This window comes from Macrotis lagotis, chromosome 1, assembly GCF_037893015.1.
Source record: "Macrotis lagotis isolate mMagLag1 chromosome 1, bilby.v1.9.chrom.fasta, whole genome shotgun sequence".
In the NCBI taxonomy this organism is placed as follows: domain Eukaryota; kingdom Metazoa; phylum Chordata; class Mammalia; order Peramelemorphia; family Peramelidae; genus Macrotis; species Macrotis lagotis.
Genome location: NC_133658.1, coordinates 586,052,407 through 586,079,610, shown reverse-complemented (window position 1 = coordinate 586,079,610; position 27,204 = coordinate 586,052,407). Strand labels below are relative to the sequence as shown.

Genomic DNA, 27,204 nt, shown 5'->3' with positions numbered 1-27,204 from the left:
TGTTCCTTCATTTCTTATGTACTTCCAATCTTCTCTCTTCTCTTAGCCTATGTAGACTACCTGACTGATGACTATCTGCATGGACATTAACTATTCTTTGACATTTTTCTCTCTACTGTTTATGTATTCTTGATTTATGACACAGAGTCAACCTCTGACTTATTGCTGTCTGGACTCTTGAATTTATCATGGTCCCTGCTTTTCATCCTGTTGTACCTTTTGCTCCTTGTAGACCTTTGCTTTCCACAACCTATCTTCTTTCTTGGTTAACATTACTTTGCTCAACTGCTTTTATGAGATTTTATTTTTATTTTTAAACTACAAGTGAAAATTTAGGCCATTTTAAAATTAGCCATGCACAGGCTAAAATTTGGTTGTTCTTATCACATGACTAATATAAAAATACTATCATTTGTCAGGTAGCAAGGTATCCCAATTTTATTCCAACTATACTAACTAAAAGGAAATAAATGACATTTTAGATTCAGTCATACTTATATAACTATTTAAGGTCTGTAAACTTTGCCTGCATTATCTCATTTGATCCTGACAATAATCTACTGGAATAAATGATATCAGTATTGCATTTAACAGATCAGCAAACTGAGTCTGAGAAAGGTTAACTAGCTTGGCAAGGGAAAGATGGCAAATACGAGTCTGGGGTAGGACCTGTGTCTTCTTAATTAATGTACTCATCACTCTTTCCTCTTAACCATACTCTTGAATGCTAGATTCCCAAGCAAAAATATTAAGTAAGGACAACAAATTTTACAAGGGAAGAAGGAGTGAATCAAAGATAACCTCCAATTTGAAACTTTGGTGACTTTGAAAGTAGTTGTATAAAAGTATACAGTGAAATTTGGAGGGAGGGTATTTTTTCAAGGGAAATTGATGTGCTTGATTTTACACATATTAAGTTTGAGGTGATGGTAGAATATGTAATGCAGTTAAAGTGACAAAGAATGTTGTTGGTTAAATACAGAGTAAGGAAGATCCAAGATTGAATTTTGCTTGTCTTACTGTGAGGCCCTGGGTAAGTCATTTCACCTCTCTGAGACTCATTTTTTTGATCTGTAAAGTAGAAATATAACAGAACCATACTTATAAGATTGTTGTGAGGATCAATGAAATAAATTTTGTAAAGTGCTTTACAAACCTTAAAGTACCAGTGAATTGCAGTAGTAACCCAGTCAAACCCTCTCAATATTCATTTCCAAATAAATTAAAATAAAACTTAAAAGTAATTCTGGAGCAGCAGAGTCAACAAAATTTTGGAGTGAAATGTTTTTCCAGTCTTAAGACAAACTGTGACCCTGGTGTGAAAGAAAGCCAGAATTCCATGTGGAGACACTAAGAGCTTGCAGTCCCAAGAAGGTAAAGGAATCAGAAAACTGTTCAGAAAGACATTATAGGGTCCCTGAACTTACACTGGAAGTAGGATTGTACTGCTGATCAGTCAAATGAAAACAGAGATTCTGGTCTCAGTTCCAAAGCCAAGAGGAACACTAGTACTTGCAGCTGTTAGAGGAACAGGGGCTCTTTCTGGGTAAAAACCAGAGTGCAGAATAGGAGAATAGTGACTACACCTTTCCCAGTATCACATTATCTTGGAAGCATCAAAAACATGCAGATGCCTCCAAATAGCTTTGGAAACAGCAGTTCAAAAGAGCCTGAAGCTTGGGACAATGTCTCCCCACCTTTAGGTGAGCAGAGACCAACATTAACTTCAAAGTCAAAAAAATAGATTGGAAAAAAATGAGCAAGCAACAAAAACAAAACTTGTCCATAAAAACCCACTACAGCTACAAGACCAAGAGATAAACTTAGGAAAAAAAGCCCTTATTATGAAAACAGCAAGAAACAAGGCTTCACAAAAGATGCCAACTGGACATAAGAACAACATGAATTCCTGGAAGAGTTAAATTAAGAGAAAAGAATTGGTGGAGGAAAAATTGGGGAATGCAATGAGAGTGATAAAAGAAAATTGTGAAGAGAATTAATAGCTTGGAAAAGAGGCACAAAGTCTACTGAAGAGAATAATAACTTTAAAAACAGAATTGACCAAATGGTTTAAGAGGTACAACAATTCACTGAAGAAAATGAATCCTTAAAAAGCAGAATTGACCAAATGATAAAAGAGGTACCAAAGTTCATTAAAGAAAATAAGTCTTTAAAAATTGTAATTGGATGGGGAGAACTAATGACTCTATGAGACATCAAGAAATAATAAAACAAAGTCAAAACAAAAAGTAGATGACAATGGGAAGGGTTCATAAAACTTGACCTGGAAAATAGACTGAGAAGACACAACTTAATACTCATTGAATTACTTAAAGTCTATGTTCAAAGAAAGAGCTTAGATATCACATAAGAAATTGTCAAGGAAAACACACAAATATTCTCAAACCAGAGAATAAAATAGACATTGAAAGAGCTCATTGATCACCTCCTGAAAGATATTCCAAAATGAAAATTCTATGAAATACTATAGCCATATTCCTGAGCTACCAAGTAAAAGAAAAAATATTGCAAATATCTAGAAATAAACAAAACAAATATTGTGGAGTCATAGTCAGGATTACATAAGATTTAGCAGCTTACATACTAAATTAACAGAAGGGATTCAAATATGATATTTCAAAAAGGAAAGGAGCTAGAATTTCAATCAAGAAAAATCTACCCAACAAAACTGTAATCTTTCAGGGAGAGAATGAATATTTAATTAGAGAACTTTCAAACATTTCTGATGGAAATACCAGAGCTGAATAGAAAACTTGACATTCAAATACAAGTCTCAAGAGATGCATAAAAAGATAAATGTGAAAAAGAAGTGATAAGCAATAAAAAAAGTTAAATTGTTTACATTCCTATATAGGAAGATGATACTCCTAAAGAACTTTATCAATATTAGATCAATTAGAAGGAGTCTACATAGACTTAGGGCACAGATGTGAGTTGATTATGTTGGGATGATCTCAAAAAATGAGAAGAGGGATGCAATAGAAGAGAAAAGAGAGAATGGGAACAGTTGTCTCACATAAAAGGTATGCAAGAAAGAGCTTTTACATTGGAGGGGGAATATAGGAAAGGTGGTAGGTAATGCTTGAACCTCATTCTCATTGGAATTGGTACAAAGAGGAAGATTATATATGCATATGCATGATTACTGTGCATAAATATACACAAATGTTTTTGTGTGCATTCCATAAAAGAGAGTCATATTTTCTAATGGGAAGGCGATAAGAGAAGGTGTAGGATAATAAAAGAGAGAGTAGATTAAGAGAAGCAATGGTCAGAAGCAAAGCAGACTTTTTTTGAGAAGGGACAATGTAAAAAGAGAGCAAAAAGGATAGAAGAAAATCAAAAACTTTATAGCAAGTTTACCTGCTAAAAGTCATTTCTCAAATCTATATATGTACACATACATGTCACATATATGAAACTAAGTCAAATCTATATAATTTGGAACCATTTGTCAATTGATAAACAGTCAAAGGATATGGATAGTTTTCAAGAGAAGATATCAAAACTATTGATAGTCATGTAAAAATTATCTAAATAGCTATTAATTACAGAAAGACAAATTAAAATCATTCTGAAGTACCACCTCATATATTGGTTAACATGACAGAAAAAGAAAATGACAATTGCTGAAGGAGATGTGGAAATATAGATACACTAATATACTGTTGGTGGAATTGTGAGTTTGATGCAGAGAATTATGGATGTTGAAAATTTATTATCAGAAACAAATTCTGTAATCTTTAATGTTGTTAAATATTGTTAAAGGATGGAAAGCTCTTTGCTCTTAAGATTCTAATTGACTCCTATCATTTCATTGTTAAATGTAAAATATGCATCCTATCTCATCATTCTACTTCAGCTTCCAACATTCTATTTGGTTTTGGTCATAATAAGGGGGATGGATTTCTCCTTTTGCCCTCAGTGTCCAGATAATGGGAAAGTCTATAAAAATATAAGTTGGACTTCTACCTGGGGCCAGTCCACCCTCTGGCCCAGTCAACTCTGCTTGACTGTTCTTTATCTCGTCTCTCTTTATTTCTCTGTCTCCCAAGCAACATCACCTAGCTTTTTTGTTATTCACTCTGACCTAAAAGTGCTTGTTGACTCTCCAGGAGGAGAAAAATTTTAACCTGCTTACTTTACAGTATTTTACAATAAATCCTGAGCAGTTTTAAAAACATAGGGAGCATGCTAAGTCCTTCCTTTTTCAGTTACCCTCATTTTCTATCTTTAATTGGCAACCTCGGATCCCATTGGCAATAAGCTGATCCAGTCATTCTAGAAAATAATGTGAACTTTGCCCAAAGGCTATAAAACTGTACCCTTTGACTTCACAAAACAGTTGCTAAGTTTATATCTCAAAGAAATCAAAGGAAAAAGTAAAGAATGTATATGTACAAAATTATTTAGAGCAGTTCTTTTTATGGTGACAAAAAATTGGAAGTTGAGGGATGCCCATCAATTGGGAAAAACAATAAAATGTAGTATATGAATGTTATGGAATTCTTTTGTGCTATAAGAACAAGTTGATTTCAGAAAAACCTGGTAAAGACCTATATAAATTGATTCAGAGTGAAGTGATGTAACATTGTAGTGATAGTGCTCAATTGTGAATAACTCATTCAGTCTGGGCAATAAATCATCCAAGTCAATTCTGAAGAATGCTGTCCACCTCCAGAGAGCAAGAACTAGTGAAATTGAAGTACATTTTTTCTTTTATTTTTGTTTTTTGAAATGTGGATTATATTTTATATGACTGTGTGTAATAAATAACATACTATTTGCTTTCTCAGTAGATAAGAGAGGAACTAGGGGGAGGAAAAGAACTTGGAATTCAATATTTTTTAAAGAACAGTAAAAATAATAAATTTGAAAAATGACAAGACTCCTAACAAGTTGGGCCCCATCTTAAAATATCTGCTTCATGTGTTTTAGCTATTATTACTAATGGAGAGGAATAAAGTGGAATAGTAGATAAAAGACTGTACATAGAGTAAGGAAGATGAATTCAAATTCTTTTCTTTACATTGACCAGCTGTGCAACCCTGGACAAGTCTTTTAATCTCCTTCAACCTCAGTTTCCTCTTTAGCAGCAATATCATGGAAATGTTTTGAAGGTTGAATGAAAAAACATGAGCCAGATACTTTGCAAAGAGTGGTATATGAATGAGAGTGGTATATGAATTCTGATACTATTATAACAACATAAAAATGCAAGAACTAATCAAGAAGTTGTACATGGAGCATGATCTTCAGTGAAAGGAAAGGATTGGAAAAATAAGTTTTGAAGTCTTCTATGGAGAAGTGATATTGTCCTTCAATGAATGAATTAGCTCTTTGAAGGATGATATATTATCAATAAAAACAAAGCACAGAACTGATCCAAAGTATTAATTTCCCCACCTTCAGCCTCATATATAAACAGTTAAAATGTGGGAATAGAAAGAAGAGGGGGAAAAAAGAAAACACAGTAAGATAGATTCCAGTTAATTCCAGTGGCCTTATGATGGTCTTCATGATTTGTTAAAAAAAATTCTCAGGTGCTCTTTATAGGATATAACTCTCTTTGTTATCTATAAACTTGAATGTCTATAAGCTCTAAAGTTTCATGCCAAATGAATGCTCTGTTCAGGTGTTTACTCCTCCCCCGCCTTATTTTTCATTCCTTTTGTCTTGGGAATGTTGAAGAAATAGGGGTGGGATGGAGTCAGTGCAGCCTAGGAGTTTGAGACATACCCTCTAGGATTCCAGAATACTCTTCACTCTTATGTACCTTTCTCCCTGTGATTCAAATAAACTTCAATTCAGTTATGGGCCATATGGTTATTAATACTGTCTAATATCCTTAGAGGAATGAGTGCCTGGTTGTAATATGAGCACTGCATTCTTCTGTGTTGTGAAGTTATTGAATTGGAAGGTACAAATATATTCAACACTTGAAGCCCTTGGTCCTCAAACAAGTGCAAAATTTAGGGCTATGCCTGGGCCTGATTAAAATGCAGGGATGCCTGACATAGCTTGTGGATGAGGAGTATGTCTGTGCTGCATGCAGTTACCCTGAAAATGTGATTAATGCCAGCTGAGTAATAGTGAGGGGGTATTAAACAATTCGGAGATAAAACCACCCTGTGAGTTTCTCCCACAGCTTTATTATCCCTGAGAATGACTGGATTCTTTTGTTATTGCTCCAATATCAGAATGTTTCATACAACAGGTACCATGTTGAGAAATCTTGCACAAAGACATAATATGTTATGATTTGTACCCATTTTCCCCAGTGCTTTCAGAGAATGGCCTTCAGGCAGTTGCAAGGAAAATTTTTTTAAATGGGATAAAGGACAGTGAATTGCACTTCCCTCTTTTACGACTTAGTTATAGTTTTACCCAATTGCAAGCTGTGCTTTCCCATAATTACCATTCTTATTCCAAGTTCCTTATCCATTTTGAATGATGTTATTTTATTTCTGTTGTCCTTTGAAGAAACTAAATTAGAGGAAGCCACCCTGCTTTCTCCTTGAAACAATCTGTCTGCTACAAAGATGACAGTTTTCCACTGAGCCCAATATGGGGACACCAGGGTTAAGAATGCAGCATGATCTCTTTAGTGACAAATTAAAATTCATTCCTGTGGAAAATTGAGAGTAGATTAACAGCATTGCCTGGGCTTGTCAGACACTTCATGGATTGAAGTCTTTGGGGCAATTAGTAAATTGTGCATGGAATTGTCAAGCAATTAATAAGGAAAAGTTTGCTTGTCTGCCTGATTATGTCCTGCACTGATGGGGGGGGGGGGCGGGGAGGCCTCTCAGTGGGGACCTGGAATCTGTTGCAAAGTGTGGTATCCATATGCATTCATTCATCCATTCATTCATTTGTTCATCTAAGATTATATGGACAGCAGATATTTTAAGGAGAGAAATATAAATTATGAAGTGGTAAAAAAGAGATTATATCTCTATCTGGTGAACAGATTTTGATAGGTCTTTTGATCTTTGATAACTATAGATTTCTCCTAATAATGAGGGTTTCTGGCACTGAAAATAATACTATTCTAGCCATAATTGTTTATTATACAAGAATTGTAGCAATCCCATTATTCTTTTTAATTATACATCAACACACGCATATGAGCACCATCATAATATTCACAACAAGAAAGTGTTCTTTAGAAGTATGTTGAATGATATGGAATTTTACAAAGATATCCAAAGTGGTTGTTTTGAAAATGGAATGAAAACACTGAAGCCAATAATGTTTGTGTGTGTGTGTGTGTGTGTGTGTGTGACAAAACTGGGTTAGTGTATTGGTTTAGTTTGTATATCGGCCAGTGCTTTCAATGAGATGACAGAAATGTAGCTTCTGAATTTCTTCTCTTGGCCATGTTACAGTGTACTCCAAATTGAAAATGCTCTCAGATAGCAAGTAGTTTAATGGGGAGGTGTTTTTGTAGGCATCCATGTTTATTCAGGCGAAACCCACTGGCACATGGACATACACTCTGACACCATTCTATGTAAACCCAGACATGCTTCTGCTCATTTTAATTAGACAGATAAAATTAGCAAGGAGATTAAGGTAAAAGGCAAAATTAAAAATATTTAAATGTTAAGTGGAATTTACAAAAGTGAATTGAGCAATGAGGTACAATAGAGAATAGTGTAAAGAGAAACACAGAAACATATGAACATACCTCTGAAGCCATACAACCTAAGCCAGTATTTAAGATCAAAACCCTTAGGTCCACATGTTAGAAAAGAAGACTCCTTCTTTGCCACCTATCTATATGTTACTGGAATGTTGGAGAATATTCTCCACACACTTTTTTTTTCTCCTATTTTCCAGTTGCCAGTAATCCAACAGTCAATACTATTCTAGCATGGCCCAAAAAAGATCCATTTCAAAGCTCTCTGCTTCCTGTCTCTGAGTTTGCAAGCTATTATGAGTTTGGTTTCCCTTCTTTTTTTTCTCCCCACCCCAAACCCAATGAAAGCAGTAGTCGGGCTGGGCCAAACAGAAATTCAAGTCAACAACCTATGAGTGTTCCCGATGTCCTGGGGAGGGATGGTGCTGATGCTGTCGCAGTTCTTGTCTTTTGTTTGTGTCTGTTATGAACAAGCAATGATGCCACAGTCATTTTACAATGCAGACACACACACACTCGTGTTCACACGCACATAAACAGGTTTTCTTTTTTTCCAATTTGTGGTTTCTTTTTCCTTTTTGCAAAAAATGCAAACAAAAGAAAAACAAGGTTTTCAATTGAAGGTACATCTCTTCTTCAATATGAAGACATTAATTGACTTGGTTTGTATCCCCCATGCAGTGGTCAGCAAAGTCCTTTGGTAACTGACAGAAAGACATCTTGAGATTCAGGCGCTGGACAATTTGTTTGAAGAACCTTTCCCACACAGGTCATGAGCAAAGGGAAATGGATGTGGGAGAAGGGACAGGGGTCTAGGGGAGGAGTACAAAAGGAGAAAAGAAAAGAAATGTCATTGGTGAAGAACTAAAAAGTGTTTTTGTTTCTTCCCTCCACCTCCTTCCCTTTCTTCCTATTTGTTTATGACTCTTGCTCACTGATGGTAGGATTTGAGTCTATTTTTCATTCCCCCAATACACATTAATTTGTCTTCATTTCCTTTTACATATATGATCTTTACATATTTATAGTTACATATTTGGTTTCCCAGGGCATCATAAAGGTGCTTCTGTCAGTGAGAAATGGAAGTTGCCTGTTAAAAAATCAAGTCCAGTTTACTCTTCATTGGTGGAATTATGATTTTCAGTTGATAAAGCCAACCTTTCCGAAACAGCTTTGTTAACTCTCTTTCCCCTTTCAACCCTTGTCCCTTTACCTCCCACTCCTACCCCTCAGAAAACAAGAATTCTCATGCCATTGAGGTTGGAGATTGACTCATCTGTACCCTCATGGAATGAACACTGTTCAGGATCTTCTTTTGATGTCCTGCTAAAGTCACTCCTATTCTCAGAAGGTCTCTGGGGGAGGAAAAAAAAAAACAGAAAAAACAACTCACTATAATTTCATTCATTCATACAAGAAGCACTTATATTTGCCTACTGTACAAGGCACCAATTTCCAAGTTCAAAGACTACAGTCTAATAGGGAATAAAAGACAAGGAAATAAGAGCAATGAAAGTTAGAATATCATTGCTTAAAAGAAGTTTGAATAATGTACAATGGAAACTCATAGTAGTCTGCTTAAGGAGGTTTAAAAAGGCTTCCTGGAGTTGGTAGCCTTTGGTCTTGGCTTTTAAAAACTGTGTATGGGGTGGGGGAGAGGCTATAAAACAGCATTCTTGTTCAATGGCATTTCAGTTCTGAAAACTTTTTGCATATACTATAAAAGAGAAGCTCTTAACTTTTTTTTTTGTATCATGTACTCCTGGGCAGTTTGGTAAAGCTTATAGACCCCCTGTTCAAAATATTGATTTTAAATAATTGAAAAAATACTAAAATTCAGGTAGAGTTTAATGATTATAAAGTTATATTTTTTGTCCACCCGAGTTCATGAACCACTTAAAATCTTTCCATGGACCTCACATTAAAAACTTCTAATTTAAAACCTGTATTTGTGATTAATTGATTTTTATCACCTACTTTAGGTGGGTAGAGTTATTTGATTGACTTCATTCATTCCATCTTTATAGAATGAAACCCCACCTTAAGAATAAAACTGAAGATGTGGGAGTTTATTTAGGTTTTTTGGTTTTTTTTGTTTGAGATATGCTATACTCCCCCCAACAATGCCACCAGGATCCCATTGATCCTTCCTTTAAACTCAACACTCAAAATAAACATTTTGAGAAATTTGTAAATGTTAGGTATACATGCTTTCATTATTCCTTTCCATCTACTGATTTTCTATCCCTGTTTTGGAATGGAAGGTCCTGAAATTCTGAGAAAGATGATTGAAAAATGACAACTATCTCAACCAAAAAAATCTTTTGGAAGTCTCATTGATTTGGCTTCTAGTATATATTTTATGTGAATTCCTATAAAATTTTCTAAACACTGACATGAATAAAACTTTTGGTTTGTTTACACTTGCCCATTGGTAGCTAGGAAAGGGGTAGGCAAAAGATTAGATTGTAATCATGCTTCTTTCAATGGTTCGGTAGAAAAAGTTTTTGAGATTCAGTAAGCCTACAAAATAAAAAACTATAGTTTGCCACAGCCTACTTAAGGTAGAAACAATATATCTTTCAAATGCTGAAATCATAATTTATCAGACTATCCTCCACAGTCCTCTCCAGACCAAAGAGGGGAGGAGATGTATTGGATATAGTTTTTTCCTATACCAATTTTCTCCTTCTTAATTTGTTTTGGCAAGGCTACAATTTTTTCCTGAGTTGCAGTTCACTTGAATCATACATATTATGGCTATAAGGATTATTATTATCACTAATAATCATATATTTCTTATATATTTTTGAATTTACATTTCTGAGCCTTACCAGCTTTTTGCTTAGGGCTTGTTTCCCTCCTAAAATATACCAAATTGTATCCAGAGTTTCTAGTTCTAGCCTGAAAACTCCCTATATATCAACTTCACTTTCCAGTCAGATTATTCTTTTTTTCCCTCCTTCAGCTATTTTTGCATGTGAATATTTCCAAACAGAGGAGAAAATTCTTCTGGGGCCAATTATTCTACCAAGCCCTGTTGTACTGGTTATGTACTTTCTCTTTCTTAGTGGTCAGAAATAGAGGGCAAAATAAGAGGGAACATAGCTTTAATGCAGTCATTTCCATCCTTGACAAGCCTCTGACAATCATCCTGTAGTGTCCATTTTACACCTGCAATCTGAATTTTCTACTTGTAGAAAATACTTGTAAGTGTTGCATTTTTATGTTTTAGTTAGTGTTTGATAGTAATTTATAATGGCAGGAGTTGTCTTTTTAGGTAATATCTGGATATGTACCCAGGGTCTATAACAGAAAAATTAAATGAATTCTGATGTTTAGTAGATCTGAGTTTAGAATCATATCCAAACAACCTCCCAAGAGAGAGCTGTGTCCCTGTTATCACTGACAATGGCAATTCTCCAGGAAACAAAGTTGAAACTACAAGGATGTTGCCATTGTAGTACAGGGTCCAAGGCAAATATTGTGTCTTATGATTATATCCTCTGTCTAACAAGTTTCTTGGAAGTATCATTTCTAAAGTAACTGAAAGAATTGATGACTCTATGCTGAATGAAATAAAGGATAAGAGGAATGGTACAATTGGACATTGCTTTTCTAAACTCTCATGTGTGTTTTATGAGATAGGCTGCTGGATAATGAACACTGGGTAGTCTGGTCTTGTGTACTAGACAGGGAGATTCACTATGCTAAATAAGGCAAGTCTAGGTGGTTGGGCCAAGCCATCACTCATAAGAAGGGTAATATAGTTTTCTTTGATAGGATGAACTTTAACCCTCAGTTTTAATAAAAACCTCTTCTAATTCAATAGAGACATTACTGTAGGATGAAGAACAAGGTGGTACAGGTTTGTAGTTTTTCATAAGTGCTACTTGTATAAAATCTCTAGACATTCCCTGTACTTCTGAGCAAGGTATTAAGATTATATAATGAATATATCTACAATTTCGCTTAAGTATTTGCATCCTGTGCTTTCTATCTGTAGACTTTCCTTGATGGTTTGAGTTTTAAAACTTGTGGAAGGGGCAATGAGGTGATACAGTGGATAGAGCACCAGCCCTGGAGTCAGGAGTTCCTGAGTTCAAATCCAGCCTCAGACACTTAATAATTACCTAGCTATGTGGCCTTGGGCAAACCACTTACCCTATTTGCCTTGCAAAAAAAACCAAACCAAAAACAAAAACCAAACAAAGCTAAAACTTGTGGGAAAGAAAATCCCAGGAATAAGCAAATAATTCATAAATATAACTTTTAAGTTGTCCCACTTGGTCTAATCTAAAGTTTTCCCTTCTGTCCTTCCAATATATACTACTTGTCCATTTATCCACTCATACCTATAATTGTGAAAAGAAATGAGGTCACATATGGTCAAATCCCAAGGCATGAGAGATATCTAATAATCCTTATTGGATAGGTTGAAAAGCATATGATCTACTTACTCTGATGTCATTTGAGTAACCAGTTGGAGAGAGGTGAACCCAGCAGTTAGGAAACTGTCCCTGTACTGAACCATTTTAATAGCATTGAGCCAATCATCCACTGAGGTAAAGGCAGTGAAATCAGGGATGGAACGATCTAACAGGGGCTGAGAAGGCCTGCAATGACAGAAATAAGCCAGAGTTAACCAGCTGAGTTAGAGAGTTGGAAGAACTGATCAATATTTTAGACTGAAAACAGGATTAAACGGAATAGCTCTGGAGAAAAGTATGTCATCATGGTTGAATTTAGGGTAGGCATGGTTCTTTTGGGGAAATCTCACCCCTTTTCTTGCCTCCAGTTAGGATTATACTTAATTCTAGATAGATACATAGTATCCTAATTCATAATACCACTAGTAAAAGATATTTGGCAGTTCTTTTGTTAACCAATATCTAATTATCTTCCACCATCCAAAAAATGGTTGGATTTTTAGTTTTTAGTTTTTGTTTTGCTTTTCTGCCCTGAGTCTTTTTCATTTATATATTATTCTTGCTCTGCTATTATTGAAGTAACCTAAGGAAATGGAAAAGTCACTGAAATAGGAATGTATTTTACTGCTCTGTTTAGCAGAGTGACCTTGGGACTATAACACATCTTCAATTTTTTCACCTATAAAGTTGAATTCCTCCTACTTGGAAATATTTTTTTTGAAGATCAATTAAGATATCATTAATGATTTGCTTTCTAATGAGGCATATCAAGTAATATTTGTCTTTCTCTAAGCTTTATCATAGACCTGAACTAATAGAATTCTTGTCAAACTAGGTGGTAGACCCTCAATTCTAGTAATTCTTACCAATTGTAGAGGTTTCAAACGTAGGACAAGTGAAGAACCATCAATCTTTTCTCAGATAGATTCTCAAGAGATCATCACCAGAAAAATAACAATCATATAAATTGGGGGGGTAATAAAGTATTAGAGAACCATGGATCTAGAATGGGAGAGACCTCTGGTTCAATCCCTTTATTTTACAAATAAGGAAGTTGAGAACCAAGAATATTAAACAACTTGCCCAAGATCATACAAGCAAGCAAGCAAGCATCAGAAATAGAATTTTAATGAAAGTCTTCTGATTCCTGAAGTTCTAGAGAAAGTATAAAGAATACCTGCACAGATATTGTAGTATCATCATAGAAATAAGCTTCTATTTAATTGATAATTAGTAATGATATCAATTCCAAGTAAAAAATCATCTTATACTCCTAATCTGAGGACAGATAGGTAGTGCATTAGATAAGAGTGCTGGGTCTGAAGTCAAGAAAATTAATCTTCCTGAGTTAAAAATTTGGCCTCGGACTCTTACTAGCTGTTATCTTGTGCAAATCACTTAACTTGCTCACCTTAGTTTCCTCAACTGAAAAATTAACTAGAGTAGGAAATGGCAAATCACTCTAGTATCTCTGTCTAGAAATCATATAGAGTCACATATGACTGAAAAATGACTGAAGTAAAAAGGGTCCATGCCTTGGAAAGCCTCACAGTTCTGGTGACATCCAATAACATCTAGCTCTATGGAGTGTATTAACAGCAGAGCAAAATAGTCCAATGAATGACCAGTTGACATTTTCCTAGTCTTAAAGCTAACTATGTAAGGCCAAGAAACACCTGTAGTAACCAGACTATCCCCAATAGTTGGGTTTCCTATAGATCAGGACCTGGGATGGAAGATTATAGTACAGGCAAGTGAGAAGCATGCACAGCATACCCCTCACTCCAACAAATATAATTGTGCAACTCACACTTCCAAATATTTGGTTAGTTGGTATGGTCCTCTTTTGTTCTGAAGGTCAAGTAGTAGTCCTAACTACAGATCCCTATGCTCTTTCCACGCCTTTTATTCACTCTTTAATGGACAGCTTACTAGATTTATATAGTGGGAGAGTTTCAGAAATTAACTTCACCATATAAAGAGAAAACATGACATCATGCCAGATATACTAACTGCAGAGGGGGGGGGGGGGATAAAGACTAAATTAGAAGCTAAAGCAATGTACAGACTGAAGAGATTCTCCTAATACTGCTTAACCATTTTAGAAGTACTGTACATTTTAATCAAAAGGGAGGGGATAGAAATGAAAAATTATTTTCCATTATGTAGACCTTAGAGTTGTAAATTACTTTTACGTGCACTGTCTTATTTGATCCTCACGGTTGTTGTGAGAACAAGTATTATAATGTCCACTTTATGAATGGGGAATGAGACTCAGAGAAGTGAAATGATTCAAGCAAGGTCATTCAGAAAATAATTGATGAAACAAGTACTCAAATCTAGGACTTTTAGCTTTAAGACCAATTTAAGACCAGGCTTATGATGCCTCCTCAAAAGTTGAGTGAGAAAGTTAATGTTCTTCCATTTGTTTTTATTAATTAATGAAAGTAATGATCCAGTTGGGTCAATCAGAAAATCAAGGCAACTGGAGAACTAAAAGATTAAGTGACTCTTGTTTAGAGTCACACAGCCAATTTATGCCAAGTTCCAGATTTGCGACTTGAATATAGGTCTTGAATCTAGTTCAAAAATGGCTCTATAGTCACTCTTCCATGCTGCCTCTTCTTATGTTTACTATTTCTTTCTTAATTAAACTTCCCCATGACCTTTTTTTCCCCTTTCAGGGATACCCTGAAACTCACACAGCGGTGATGGTCGCCACAGTCTTGAGACTTGCTGGGTTCCGGATCATTTTATCCAGGGTGTTGACGATCTCTGTAAAGCGTGGCCGGGTATTGCGGTCCTTCTGCCAACAATCTAACATAAGCTGGTGCAGAGCAGCAGGGCAGTCCATGGGTGGGGGGAGTCGGTAGTCCTGTTCAATAGCATTGATGACCTAAAGAGGAGGAAAGAGGAAAAAACTTTAAAGTGACTTCCAACACAAGTACATGAAGTTCATTCTTACACATGAATAGAGCTTGCCTATGTTTAAGAGAGTATCGAATTAATTCAGTTCAATAAATATTGATTAAGGATCGACTGTATCAAAACACTGAGATAGGGGGCAGCTAGGTGGTGCAGTGGATCGAACACTGGCCTTGGAGTCAGGAAGTATCTGAGTTCAAATCCAGCCTCAGACACTTAATAGTTACCTAGCTGTGTGGCCTTGGGCAAGACACTTAACTCCATTGCCTTGCAAAAACTAAAACAAACAAACAAAGAAAAAAAGCACTGAGATAAAGTAATTCACATTTGTGTAATGCTTTCATTAATGTTCCCATAATTCCTATGAGATGAGTGATACAAGTATTTTTATTCCCATTTCACAGATGAGCAGACTAAAACTCAGAGACCTCTCACTGGTCTACTGTCACCTAGCAAGTAAATTGAGGGAGGTGGAATATTTTGTTGTTAATGGTGTATGACTCTTCATGTCTCCCTTTGAGGTTTTCTTAGCAAAGATACTAGAGTGATTTGCCATTTACTTCTCTGTCTGATTTAACATATGCGAAAACTGGGACAAACCAGGTTAAATGACTTGTCCAGAGTCACACAGCTATTAAGTGTCTGAGGATAGATTGAAACTCAAAAAGATGAGTCTTCCTCACTCCAGACCCATGTGTTCCATTTAGCTGCCCTCAGGTGAATATAAACAAGATATTGAAAATTAGACAGTGGGATTGCCATAATATAAATATCTTCCATCATTTCTGTTCCTTTTATGCAGTTTTCGTGACAAACTTTATTTGGAAGGAAATTCAGAAATTTTGTCTGCAGACACCAAACATGAAAATGAAAACGAAAAAATTCAGTCAATTTAAATGACAGGGGAGCATCTTAATGATTCCAATAAACAGACTCATTGATTCCTGCTTCTTTATTTATAAAACTCCAGACAAGCAACCAAAAGAAGTGAACTTGTCACACAGTCAAGCTGATTTCTGGTCCATTAAGAAAGATGATCTAATCCAAGTTAATTTTCTCTCAAGTATCCATGTACACTTTTTAATTGGTTCATGGTTTCTTCTGATTGATAGATTGACATATATTCTTCAGACTCAGATTCTCTTTGAAGTTGATATTCTATTTTTCTTTGGGCTTTTTTGACTTAAATTACTTAAGCTTATCTTATTTAGGTTCTTGATCTCATATCTTCATCTGGTCTTTATAAATGAGAATCCATTCACCCAGAGGTGTGCTGGAATCAGCTCTAACCAACTTTAGACTAGAGAGAACAATTACTAGATTTTCTGTATGAACATTTAAACCTCAAAAATTAGCAACAGCTATAAATGATTTCTTTTCCCCTCTCCCCCTGCAACTGGTTGTTGAACATTTCTCAATATACTATATTACAGCTTTGCTTAAGCGCAGGAAGAATGCAGTTAAATGTTCAGGGAATAGTCATCCCCAGATTGAAGATTAGGTGACTGAGGACTAATGATCATCATAATAATAATGGCTAATCATATGGTGCTTTCAGATTTGCAAAGTTTACATCTATTTTCTTATTTGAACCTCATAATACCCCTTTATTTACTCTATCTCCCAAAGCCCTATGCTTTCATTTATTAGTCATTTTATTCATGTAGAACTCTTTTTAAAATTTTTAAAATTAAAGACATGTCAAATTCTTCATGACATTATTCAGGCTTTCTTTGCAAAGATATCATAATATCAGCTTATTTTACAGATGGTGAAACTGAGGCCAACAGGATGAAGAGACTTGCCCAGGTATACACAGCTAGTCCATGCCTGAAGTCGGATTTGAACTCAGGAAAGATGAGTTTTCCTGACTGGCTAGGGCTCTATTTACTTAGTTTCTCAGGTGCTCTCAGTTGATGGCTTCTTACTGGCCAATGCATGGAGTTGTTCAAATCATTAAGAGATTCAAGGAACAAATGCTTTGTGAGGAGTACACTGTTCTTTTGGTGACATTATCACTACTTTCACCATTGCAATTAAGTCATTAGGTTGCTATTATTGGAGACAACTTTCTTGGAGGATTTAATGTTCTTTAACTTAAGAAAAGTATGTTTTTTAATTAACACTGTTTAGGCCTTCAATGACTACAACTAAAGTGTCAGCAGGAAGGCAAGGGTCTGTTCAATCACTCCATCAACACTCACATAGTAAATATCTACTATGATGCAGGTACTCTACCAGCATAAAAATCAAAAGATAAAAATAAAACAATTTCTACTTTCAAGGAATCTAAATTCTATTCCCTACCATTCAGTCACAACTTGCCACTTTTGCAAATTGCTTGCTTTCTCCTGGCCACAGTTTCTCCATCTTTAAAGTAAAGGGATTTGACTGGACAATCTGTAAGTTTTTTTTAATGAGTCAATATCTATGCTAATGAAGCATTTAAACTTTCAAACAGTATTCTGACACTTCAGGATTTTCTTTTAAACTTTCACAAGTCACCATAGATGCTTAGAAAGTTCGTTACTGAAGATGACTAATTCCCTCGAATCAAGATGTTTTGAGGATTTAGGAAAAATATTTCCCTAGTGCAGGGACCTAATCCTAATACCAATACAAACACCTGTCCTAAAGATTAGCATTAAGTCAGACTGCCAAGGTCACCAGCAATTCTAAGACAGCTTTTTTTTTTTCAAAGAAAAAATAATGTTCTGGGTATTTCAGATTGTCTTCAAACCTTTTACTTCTTGAACTCAGAGTCATGAACTGCCATGAATCCAAGGAAAGCTCTCAGATAAATATGTTACTGCTCTCTAAGAGACATGTGACTGCTGATTACAGTCAATTCAACCATTATTTTGGGGGGCTTTATATTAGGTGCTTTGGAAGATATAAAAAATGAAACCCTGTCCTTTCTCTAAGTGAATGATTTACTTCTTGTGCTGTAGTAGAGAAAATTATATAAGATTAGACAGGTACATAGGTAAACTAGAGAATAAGGTAGAAAGTGAAAAAAGTGTAAAAAAGGGAGAAAGAAAATGCAATGTTTGTCTGGAGGAGGGAAACTGCTTCTAGATGTTCCCTAAATGAACTGATCAGACTGGAACACATTTAAGGCTTTTCATACAATCAGACTTTTACTGCTTTCATACTGAAGAGTGCAAAACTTCCAACTGTGACTAGTAGAATTTCCTGGTATTCATTGACATTGTGTAAAACAGTTTAAGGGAAAAGGAGAAGGAAGGAGAGAAAGAAGAATAGAAGAGAAAGAGGGAAGGAAGGAGGAAGGAAAGAAGGAAAGGAAGGAAGAATGGAGGAAGGAAAAAAGCAGGGAAGGAAGGAAGAAAGGAAAGGAAGAAGTAAGGGAAGAAGAAGTATGGGAGGAAGGAAGAAAAAAGAGAAAGGATAAGGGAAGGAGAGAAGGAATAAGAGAGAAAAAGGAGAAACTGAAGAAGTTAAGGAAGGAAGAAGGAAGAAATGACAAAAGGAAGGAAAAAATAGAAGGAGTAAGGCAGGGAGGGAGAAAAGGAGGGGAAGGGGAAGGGAAGGAAGGAGGAAAGAAGGAAAAGTCATCAGTAAAATTATTTGGGGGAGATATTATAGGTAGAGTATGAACTGAATGCAAATAAAATCACAGTAAAAAGAAATAAGCATTTATTAAGTGACTACTCTATGCCATGCTCTATCAAAGCATTGAATAAATATCTCATTTAGTCCTCACAATAACCTTGTGAAATAGATACTACAGTTATCCTCATTTTACAGATAAGGAAACTGAAGCATAGAGAGGCTAAATGATTTGCCCAGGGTCACACAGTAAATGTCTGAATTTGAAGCCAGTTTTTCTTGATTCCAAGCTCTGTGCTTTATCCATTGTGCCACCTAGCAATGTTGGAAGGGAAGAACAATACTGTGAAATTCTCATTAATTTAGGAATCAAAGTACCTGAATTCAAATCCTTACTCATTTGCTATCTATGAGAGTTTGGAAAGTCTCTTGCCCCTATTTCCCTTATTTGTAAAATGAAGGGTTCCAAATCTATTAAAAGAGAGGGGACAGGGCCAGCTAGGTGGCACAATGGATAAAGCACCAGCCTTGGAGTCAGGAGTGCCTGGGTTCAAATCTGGTCTCAGATACCTAATAATTACCTAGCTGTGTGGCCTTGGGCAAGCCACTTAACCCCATTTGCCTTGCAAAAAAAAAAGAGAGGGGACAGGAATAGTAGATGGTAACAATGAATATTTGCTGAATGGCACCATTCCCCTAATTTTTTCCTGTCCTAAAGATATCAATTTTAGGGTGCTTTTGGAACAAAAGTCAATATTGCTAAATAATGACTTGGAAAAAACATGAACTCTATTATTGTATATATATAAAAAGTCACCCGAGGAAGCATCATTAACAGCCAATCCATATGTTTATCATCTCTACAAAATTTTTGGAAGATTATCTACATTTAAATCAAGGACATCCATAATGAAGCTATCAAAAGAAACAGACTTTTGCAAGCAATATTTTATAACAAACCGTGCACAACTATTTGTGCTGATCTTACAATATTCCAATAAAACTGTGTGGATTAACTTCTTTCTCTTCTACTGTCCATTTCCAAACCCATCCCCACTGAAAAGTTATGGTCTCTGGCAGAATGTCTTATGGATATCAACAGTATATCATCAGTGAAAAATTATGGAAAGATATATAAGGCTAAAAAGAGATGGGGGAGTTCAATATCAAGAATGACTAATTGGGGCAGCTAGGTGGTGCAGTGGATTGAGCACTGGCCCTGGAGTCAGGAGTATCTGAGTTCAAATCCAGCCTCAGACACTTAATAATTACCTAGCTGTGTGGCCTAGGGCAAGCCACTTAACCTTATTTGCCTTAAAAAATCTTTAAAAAAATTTTTTTTGACTAATTGTCATTCCATAACATGTCAAGAGATCTTTCTAGAAGAAAGTCCCTGATATATGGGTAGAATCTCCTTGCTGGGGGTGGCTAGGTGGCTCAGTGGATGTTTCACTGGCCCTGGAGTCAGTAGTACCTGAGTTCAAATCCAGCCTCAGACATTTAATAATTACCTAGCTGTGTGGCCTTGGGCAAGCCATTAACCCCATTTGCCTTGCAAAAAAAAAAGAAAGAAAGAAAAGAAAAAGACTAAATACAGAGGGATTCATTGACACTAAATTGGCTGCTAAGTCATGAATTCTTTGGCCCTGGAAAGTCACAGACCAAAGAAAAATACATAATTGATGTTACTAGCATTGGGCTTTTCTCATTCTTCCCCCACTAAGAAAGCAAGAAACATAACTTCCTCTCCACCTGTTAGAAATATCGATAGTCAAGAAAAACAAATTTCCATGTTTTTATTAAGTTAAAAAAATTAATTTTCACTTTAAATTCATCACTTCTCTCCTAGGAAGTGGGTACCATGTATCATCATTAGTCCTCTAATGGTAGAGTGATGGGGGCATGGGGTCCTTATGTTGATAAGAGCTCTTAAGTCTTTCAAAGTTGTGTTTCTTTATAATACTGATATTGTACAGATTATTCTTAGTTCTCATTAAGAATAATTTTGGGGTCAGCTAGGTGGCACAGTGGATAGAGCAGCAGCCCTGGCGTCAGGAGTTCCTGAGTTCAAATCTAGCCTCAGACACTTAATAATTACCTAGCTGTGTGACCTTGCACAAGCCACTTAACCCCATTGCCTCACAAAAAATGTTTAAAAAAAAGAGAGAGGGAAAAAAAGAAAAAAAGAATAATTTTTGAAAACTACTGTGTTTATATTAAAAGTTGGCTCACAAAATATTTTTCTTGTCTAATGTACTTACTGTTGAAAAATCTTTTATTATATTTTTGAGACTTTCTATCAGATAGTCCCTGTCAGTGAATGGCAATTTTTTTACTTGTTGTGCAACCTAGTGGACTAAATCTTGGTACACAGGATATCTTAAGCAATGACTTTAAAAATCTCAAATATATAAACATATGTGTATATATGTATTTGTGTATTTTGTATGTGTATTCATTCTTTGGCCTGATCTCCAGCAAAGTAATATGAAACAAAGGCAATATATCATAGTTGACATAGTAAATAAAAAAATTTAGTAACTAACATGCATATAGTACAATAAGGTTTGAAGGTACTTTATATTTATTTTCTCATTTGATCCTTATATAACCCTTGTGAGAAAGATATTATTTCCCCCATTTTACAGATGGGGAAACTGAAGGCAAGAGAGGATCAATTACTTGTCCAGAATTATAAAATTAATAATTATTTGAGGTAGAATTTCAACTCAGGTCTTGCTGACTGTCAGATCAGCATTCTGTCCATTAAGCCATACTTCTTCCTCAATAGAAAGAGAACCATACTGAGACTCAGGCCCACTTGTAAAACTAATTAGCTTTGTGACCCTGGGTAAATCAACTCACCTCTGGATTCCAGTTATGTCTTATGTAAATTGAGAAGAATTTAGAAGAAATAATCCCCAAAGTCCCTTTCTCCATCAACCAGTGATTTTGTGCTTAGATACAAAGTTAGATTGACATTCAAGTGATTTGATCAGGGACAACAGTAAGGTAAAATAGAACAGAACCAGTCTAAAGGGCCCTTATTATTAAAGCATTTGACTTTTTTCCCTGAATTAGCTAGTTCTGCTGTTTAGACCTTCACTGCTGTTTCTCAAATATATTTTATTTCCCCTTTTATTTGGTGCCTCTGGCTATGAGGGTCTGTTCTTTGCTTCTATCCATGTAATGAAAAGGGTCTAACTGTTTCAATCAGGTAACTGTGTGTTAACAGACTTTTCTTCCAGGTAGAATTATCTGTGTGGGAGAGAGAGAGAGACTCTAACCTGTAAAACAGTACATCAGAATCCCTGGAATGAAAAGAAGCCTTATAGAGGGATTCTCCTCCATCTATTGAAATGGCTAAAGCTCTGAAAGAAAAAAGAGCCACGTCCTTTCCCCATGCCCCCATCACTCTCCAAAGCAAAAGCCTGAACACAAGCCGGTGCTTTATTCCCCATTAATGAACTGGATGGCGGGCGGTCCTTGCTCAAACCTTCAGCTCTGGAATAAGCAAAGACTGAAGTGGAGGTGTGCAGGTCTATGGAAGGAACTGGGGCATGGGGAGGTTAATTTGAGCTCTGATGTTTCAATAAAACCGCACTTCCTCTCCACAGAGACTGGCACTCTCATTATCTCTGTCAATCAAATCCCGAGCAGTAGAACTTCCAAGTTTCTCGCTCTGGCTGACAAACTCTCTGTGCATGTTCAAAGGCCTTCCTGGGCTCCTGAAGTCCAATTACCAGCACTCTGACTTGCCTTTGCAATTCTCTTTCTGAAAGCCTTCCAATTGTCATCTGTGAAATCCATTGCAGCTACCACTTGAATAGTTTTGAAAGAGAAAGGCTATGTCTGAAGCCATGGCTACTTCCCCTCCATGCTTCCATCCCTTATGCTATGGTTTATTTAGGGGGATTTCTGAATGAGTGATATTCCTTTCCTCCTAACCCTGCCCCATACTTCATCACAGTCATTCTAAAATGAGGCAAGTTCGGGCATTATAAAATCTCTTTTTTTTTTAATTGAGGAAACATGCCAGGGAAAGACATTCAGCTGTGTTTTGCCACAACTTTGCAGATGATACTGATTTGTGAATTATGGAAATCCAACATCAAAAATTCTGTGTGATCCTAAGGTGTGGAAATGTGTTTACTCAGGATCTCTTTGAATTCAAAATCATACCTTCAAGATAAGGGTTCCTCCCCCTTTTTTTTAAATGAAATTGATTGTATAGTCTCTACAATCCAGTGTTGAGAGAGGAATACTAAAATGGAAGTCAGAGGACCTGACTGTGTGACTTTGGGAAAAACCATTTTCAGGTTCCCAGCCTCAGTTTTTGCATCTGGAAATGAATGAGGTTGATATTGAGGGGTCCTTCTTTTAAATCCTAGGATCTTATATATAAAAAGAAGCTGCTTTATGAAGCTATTTTTGGAGCATCACAAGATGGGCTTATTTTTATTTCTATGTCATCTTTTTTACCCTTGGTGCTTATGAGGATCCAAAATACCATATCATTGAGCACTTGCACTTCATAAAAATAGCCTCTAAATCAATAGTCAATTATATATTATATACACCACTGGAGTAGAGAAAAAGCATGGCTAATCCAAGACAATAGACTATCCTACAGTCACAGATATCTAGCACTAGAATGTAGAGATGTATGCACAATATTGAACTTACATTTGGATACACACGTTCTTACCCATTTATGCTTTTAGTATCAAACCTCAGTAATCCCTTAGATCTGAACCTACTGAGAGGAGACTAGGAAAGGGTCCTAGACTACCAGAAATTAAGCCTCAAGATAGGTTGGCTTCATACATATTGCCCACCAGAGCAATCCAATCATTCTTTATAAACCTTAAGGAGAAAACTCTAACTGAGACTGCAGACCACTAACCAATCTTAACTTGATTTCACTTTCAGTCTTGGGAGTTGTTTTCTGCTTTTTTATGTTTTACTGAGCTAACTACTCTTAAACTTCAAACACAAGGATGCTGAAAAAAATCTACTTCAAATTCAGGAGTCATTTACAGTATAGAGTTCCATAGGAGACTAAACTGGAGTTTGGGTGTCAAATATAATTAGTGATATGTTTTAATTGCAGTCCCCCTAAAGAAAATAGAGCTCTGAAAGCCTTTCATTTATTCAATTAAGGACCCATTTTCTACTGGTCAAGCAGGTAGGTGGTGTAATGGTGTAAAGGATAAAGTGGGGGTGGGGGATGGAATCAGGAGGACCTGAGTTCAAATTTGTTCCTGGACACTAGCTGTGTGATCCTGAGTAAGTCTCTTAATCCTCCTTACCTCAGTTTCCTTATCTGTAAAAAGAGCTGGAAAAGGAAATGGAAAGAAACTCTCAAATGGGGTCATAAAGAGTTGGACATGACTGAACTGACTGAACAACAAAAACAACCAAATCTAATGGCCCTAGGAATACAAATATAAAATGAAAAATATATCCACAAATAAGTAAATATGAAATATGTACAAAATTACCTCTTTGGTAGGTGGGATGCTAGCTAGCTTCTTGTTAATTGCAAAATTAAAAAGACCTTCAATAGATTGGAAGCTTTCTTTCCCATTCTTCCTTGAAAAGAAGTCTGGCCTGGGAGACAGATTTGAATTTAAGTCTTCACCCTATCAAATTTAATCCATTGCAGCCTTAGTTTCTTAAATTCCAGAATGGGTGTAAAGATACTAGTGAGGATCAAGTGAGTTAATGCATTTACAGAATAATATTAATGTTGTTAATAATGTACTGCAAAAAGTTTAAACAATGTTTATATCTAGGTTTAAAATATATCTGTAAAGCCTATTACTTTCACTACTACTTTCCAGCTGGTAGGGAGCACAGTACATAGAATGCCAAGCCTGGAGTCAGGAAAACTCATCTTCCTAAGTTCAAATCTATCTTCAAACACTTACTAGATGTATTTTAACAACAGAGCAAGTTACTCAGCTCTGTGTATGTCAATTTTCCCATCTATAAAGTGAGTTGGAAAAGGAATCGGCAATAAAACCTAAAGTTGGTCACAAAATGTCAGATACAATGTATAATAACTGAACAAGTCTCTTGTCATCTGTGAAGAACCTAGAGAGGTTTTTAGAAACAACAGCTCATAAAGTCCCAAAGTTATTAGCTAATCCACATATTTGGATTGGAACTTGGAAAACTTTTGCCATATCTTTGAATACTTTTGGATTATAGTGACAAAGCATCCTGAAGGCAGTCAAAAGCAGAAGACTGAAGAATAGACCTAGGATTTCCTAATCTTAGCTCTAGGCTCTCTTAAGTCATAGGATGTTAGACCTGGAAGAGATCTTAGAGATAGTCTAGTCTAATCCCCTCATTTTTCATATGAGAAATCTTAGACTCAGAGAGGAGGGAAGAGAATTACTGACTGCCCTAAAATTAATTGGGTTATCAGGTATAGGTAAGTCATGTCTTCTGTCTTCTAAGTCAATTCTTTTCACATTAAACCTTTCTTAAGTGAAACAGTAAAAGATTCTTCATTTTCAAATTTAAAAACTCATGCCCAATACTAATGCACTGTTTGTGGACTTCTGAATTGTACCACCATTATGAAAAGTAATTTATAATTATGCAATATGTGTTATTCAAGAAAGAGATTAAGATATCCATGTTCTTTGACTTAAAGAAGATACTGTGAAGCAAATTTCCCAAGGAATTCAATGACAAAAAGAATAGACACAATATATACTAAAATATTTGGTGACATTTTTTGGAGTAGAAAAGGATCAGAAACAAAATTTTCATTAGATGGTTAGTTCTTGTCCTTCATTTTCAAAGAAGATCAAAATGACATCACTATGATATCACAAATTACAGTGTGACCAACTGTGGCTGATCAGAGCAATATGAGTTCAGAATGCTCTATCACAGATCGGGTATAGTTAATAGTGAACACCTGGGTGGGTACTCTAAACTTAAGTATGTCATATTCCTTTGAGCTGCTTCAATTCAGAGTATAGTCCCCTTGCTGATGAGGGCATGCCACACTGGGTGGTCCTGTGCTGGTGATTCCCAGCTGTGTAATCAGTTCTAAAGTCCTTCAATGAAACCTCCCAGGGGTCTTGGTATTGCTTCTTCTGTCTCTCTTGTAAGTGCTTGCACTGTGTGAGATCTCTATAAAATATTTTTTTGGCAAGCATAAGTCTGGCATAAGTCTAACAATGTGTCCAGTCCATCTCAGTTGCACTCTCTGTAGTAATGTTGGACTGCTTGGCAGTTTAGCTCAAGCAAAGACCTCAGTGATTAGTAACTTCTTCTGCCAGGTGATCTTCAGAATCTTCCTAAGACAATTTAAATGGAAACAATTCAGTTTCCTGACCTGGGACTGGTAGATTGCCCAGGTTTCACAGACATACAGCAATGACGTCAGCACAAGGGCACTGTAGACCTTCAGTTTGGTAGTCAGTCTAATACCTCTTCTCTCCCACACTTTTTTTCAGAGCCTCCCAAATACTGAACTAGCCTGGCAATATGTATTGAAAAGACCTCCTTGAAAAGGACACTGCCAAGGTAAGTGGACAACCACAGTACTCAAAATTTCTCCATTTGCTGTAATCAATAGTTCCACATATGCTGGCTGATGGGATACCTGTGTTTTCTCATTGTTAATTGTTAGACCAAAATGAGCAGAAGCAGCTGAGAATCCATCCATATTTTGTTGCATCTCAGCGTCAGAGGTTGCATTGAAGTCATAATCATCTGCAAACAAGATCATGCGCCAACACTTCCTCTATTTTAGTCTTGGCTTGTAACCTTTTCAAGTTGAATAAGTTACGTAGCTGACCTTGAGATCATGTTCATCTTCAGTGAAGGCATTTGATAACATGACTGAAAACATCATGCTAAACACATCTTTGTTTCACTCCATTAATGACTGTGAAATCTTGAGAACATCATCCACTTTCCAGAATCCTTGGGAAGCACACTGTCATGAATTGATGTACAATACTGATGAACTTCTCTAGACAAGCAAATTTTGATATAATTTTCCATAAACCTTCATGACAGATGGTATCAAAGTCCTTGGTCAGATCTACATATGTGATACACAGACCTCTGTACTGTTCCTGGAATTTTTCCTGGAGTTGTCAGGCAGCGAATACCATATCAACTGTCCCTAGACCCTTTATGAAGCCACACTGGCTCTCAGGAAGATAACAATCTTCTAGGTTAAGGATCAGCCTATTGAGAAGGATTCTAGCAAAGATCTTACCAGTAATGACTAAAAGAGAAATAACCCTGTGATTGTTACAGGACAATTTATTTCCTTTACCTTTAAAGAGATGGACAATGGAGGCATCCTTTAATTCTTGGGGGATAACCTCCTCATGCCAAATAACCTGGAAAATTTCAGTAGTGACTGGATGAACAATGGACCCCCCCTTATCCCCCCTGTAGGTTTCAGCTGGAATAGAACCAGCACCAGGTGCTTTGCCGGTTGAAAGGAGCCTAATGGCATTCAAAACCTTTCTTCATTTGGAAATTCAGCTAGGGATGGATTGACTTCAACTTGAGGTAAATGGTCAATGACTTCAGAATTGATTGATGATGATCTGTTAAAAACACTATGGA

The 27,204-nt window shown here is 36.1% G+C and overlaps 1 protein-coding gene across 5 annotated transcripts in view; it reads right to left on the bottom strand.

The window, feature by feature from the left end:
* Positions 1–6,887: 6,887 nt before the first annotated feature.
* EPHB1 (EPH receptor B1) overlaps positions 6,888–27,204 on the bottom strand; it is an 890,754-nt gene continuing 870,437 nt past the window's right edge. For 3 of the 5 annotated variants that reach the window (XM_074214828.1, XM_074214827.1, XM_074214825.1), the window contains 4 exons: positions 14,799–14,992; positions 12,127–12,282; positions 8,949–9,021; positions 6,889–8,478 (listed from right to left, as the gene is read on the bottom strand). In XM_074214828.1, coding sequence (XP_074070929.1) covers positions 8,437–8,478; positions 8,949–9,021; positions 12,127–12,282; positions 14,799–14,992 — 465 coding nt within the window. In that variant the 3' untranslated portion in view covers positions 6,889–8,436. Of the gene's footprint in view, positions 8,479–8,948; positions 9,022–12,126; positions 12,283–14,798; positions 14,993–27,204 lie in introns of all 5 variants that reach the window. The other 2 variants (XM_074214824.1, XM_074214826.1) reach the window with 1 other exon arrangement.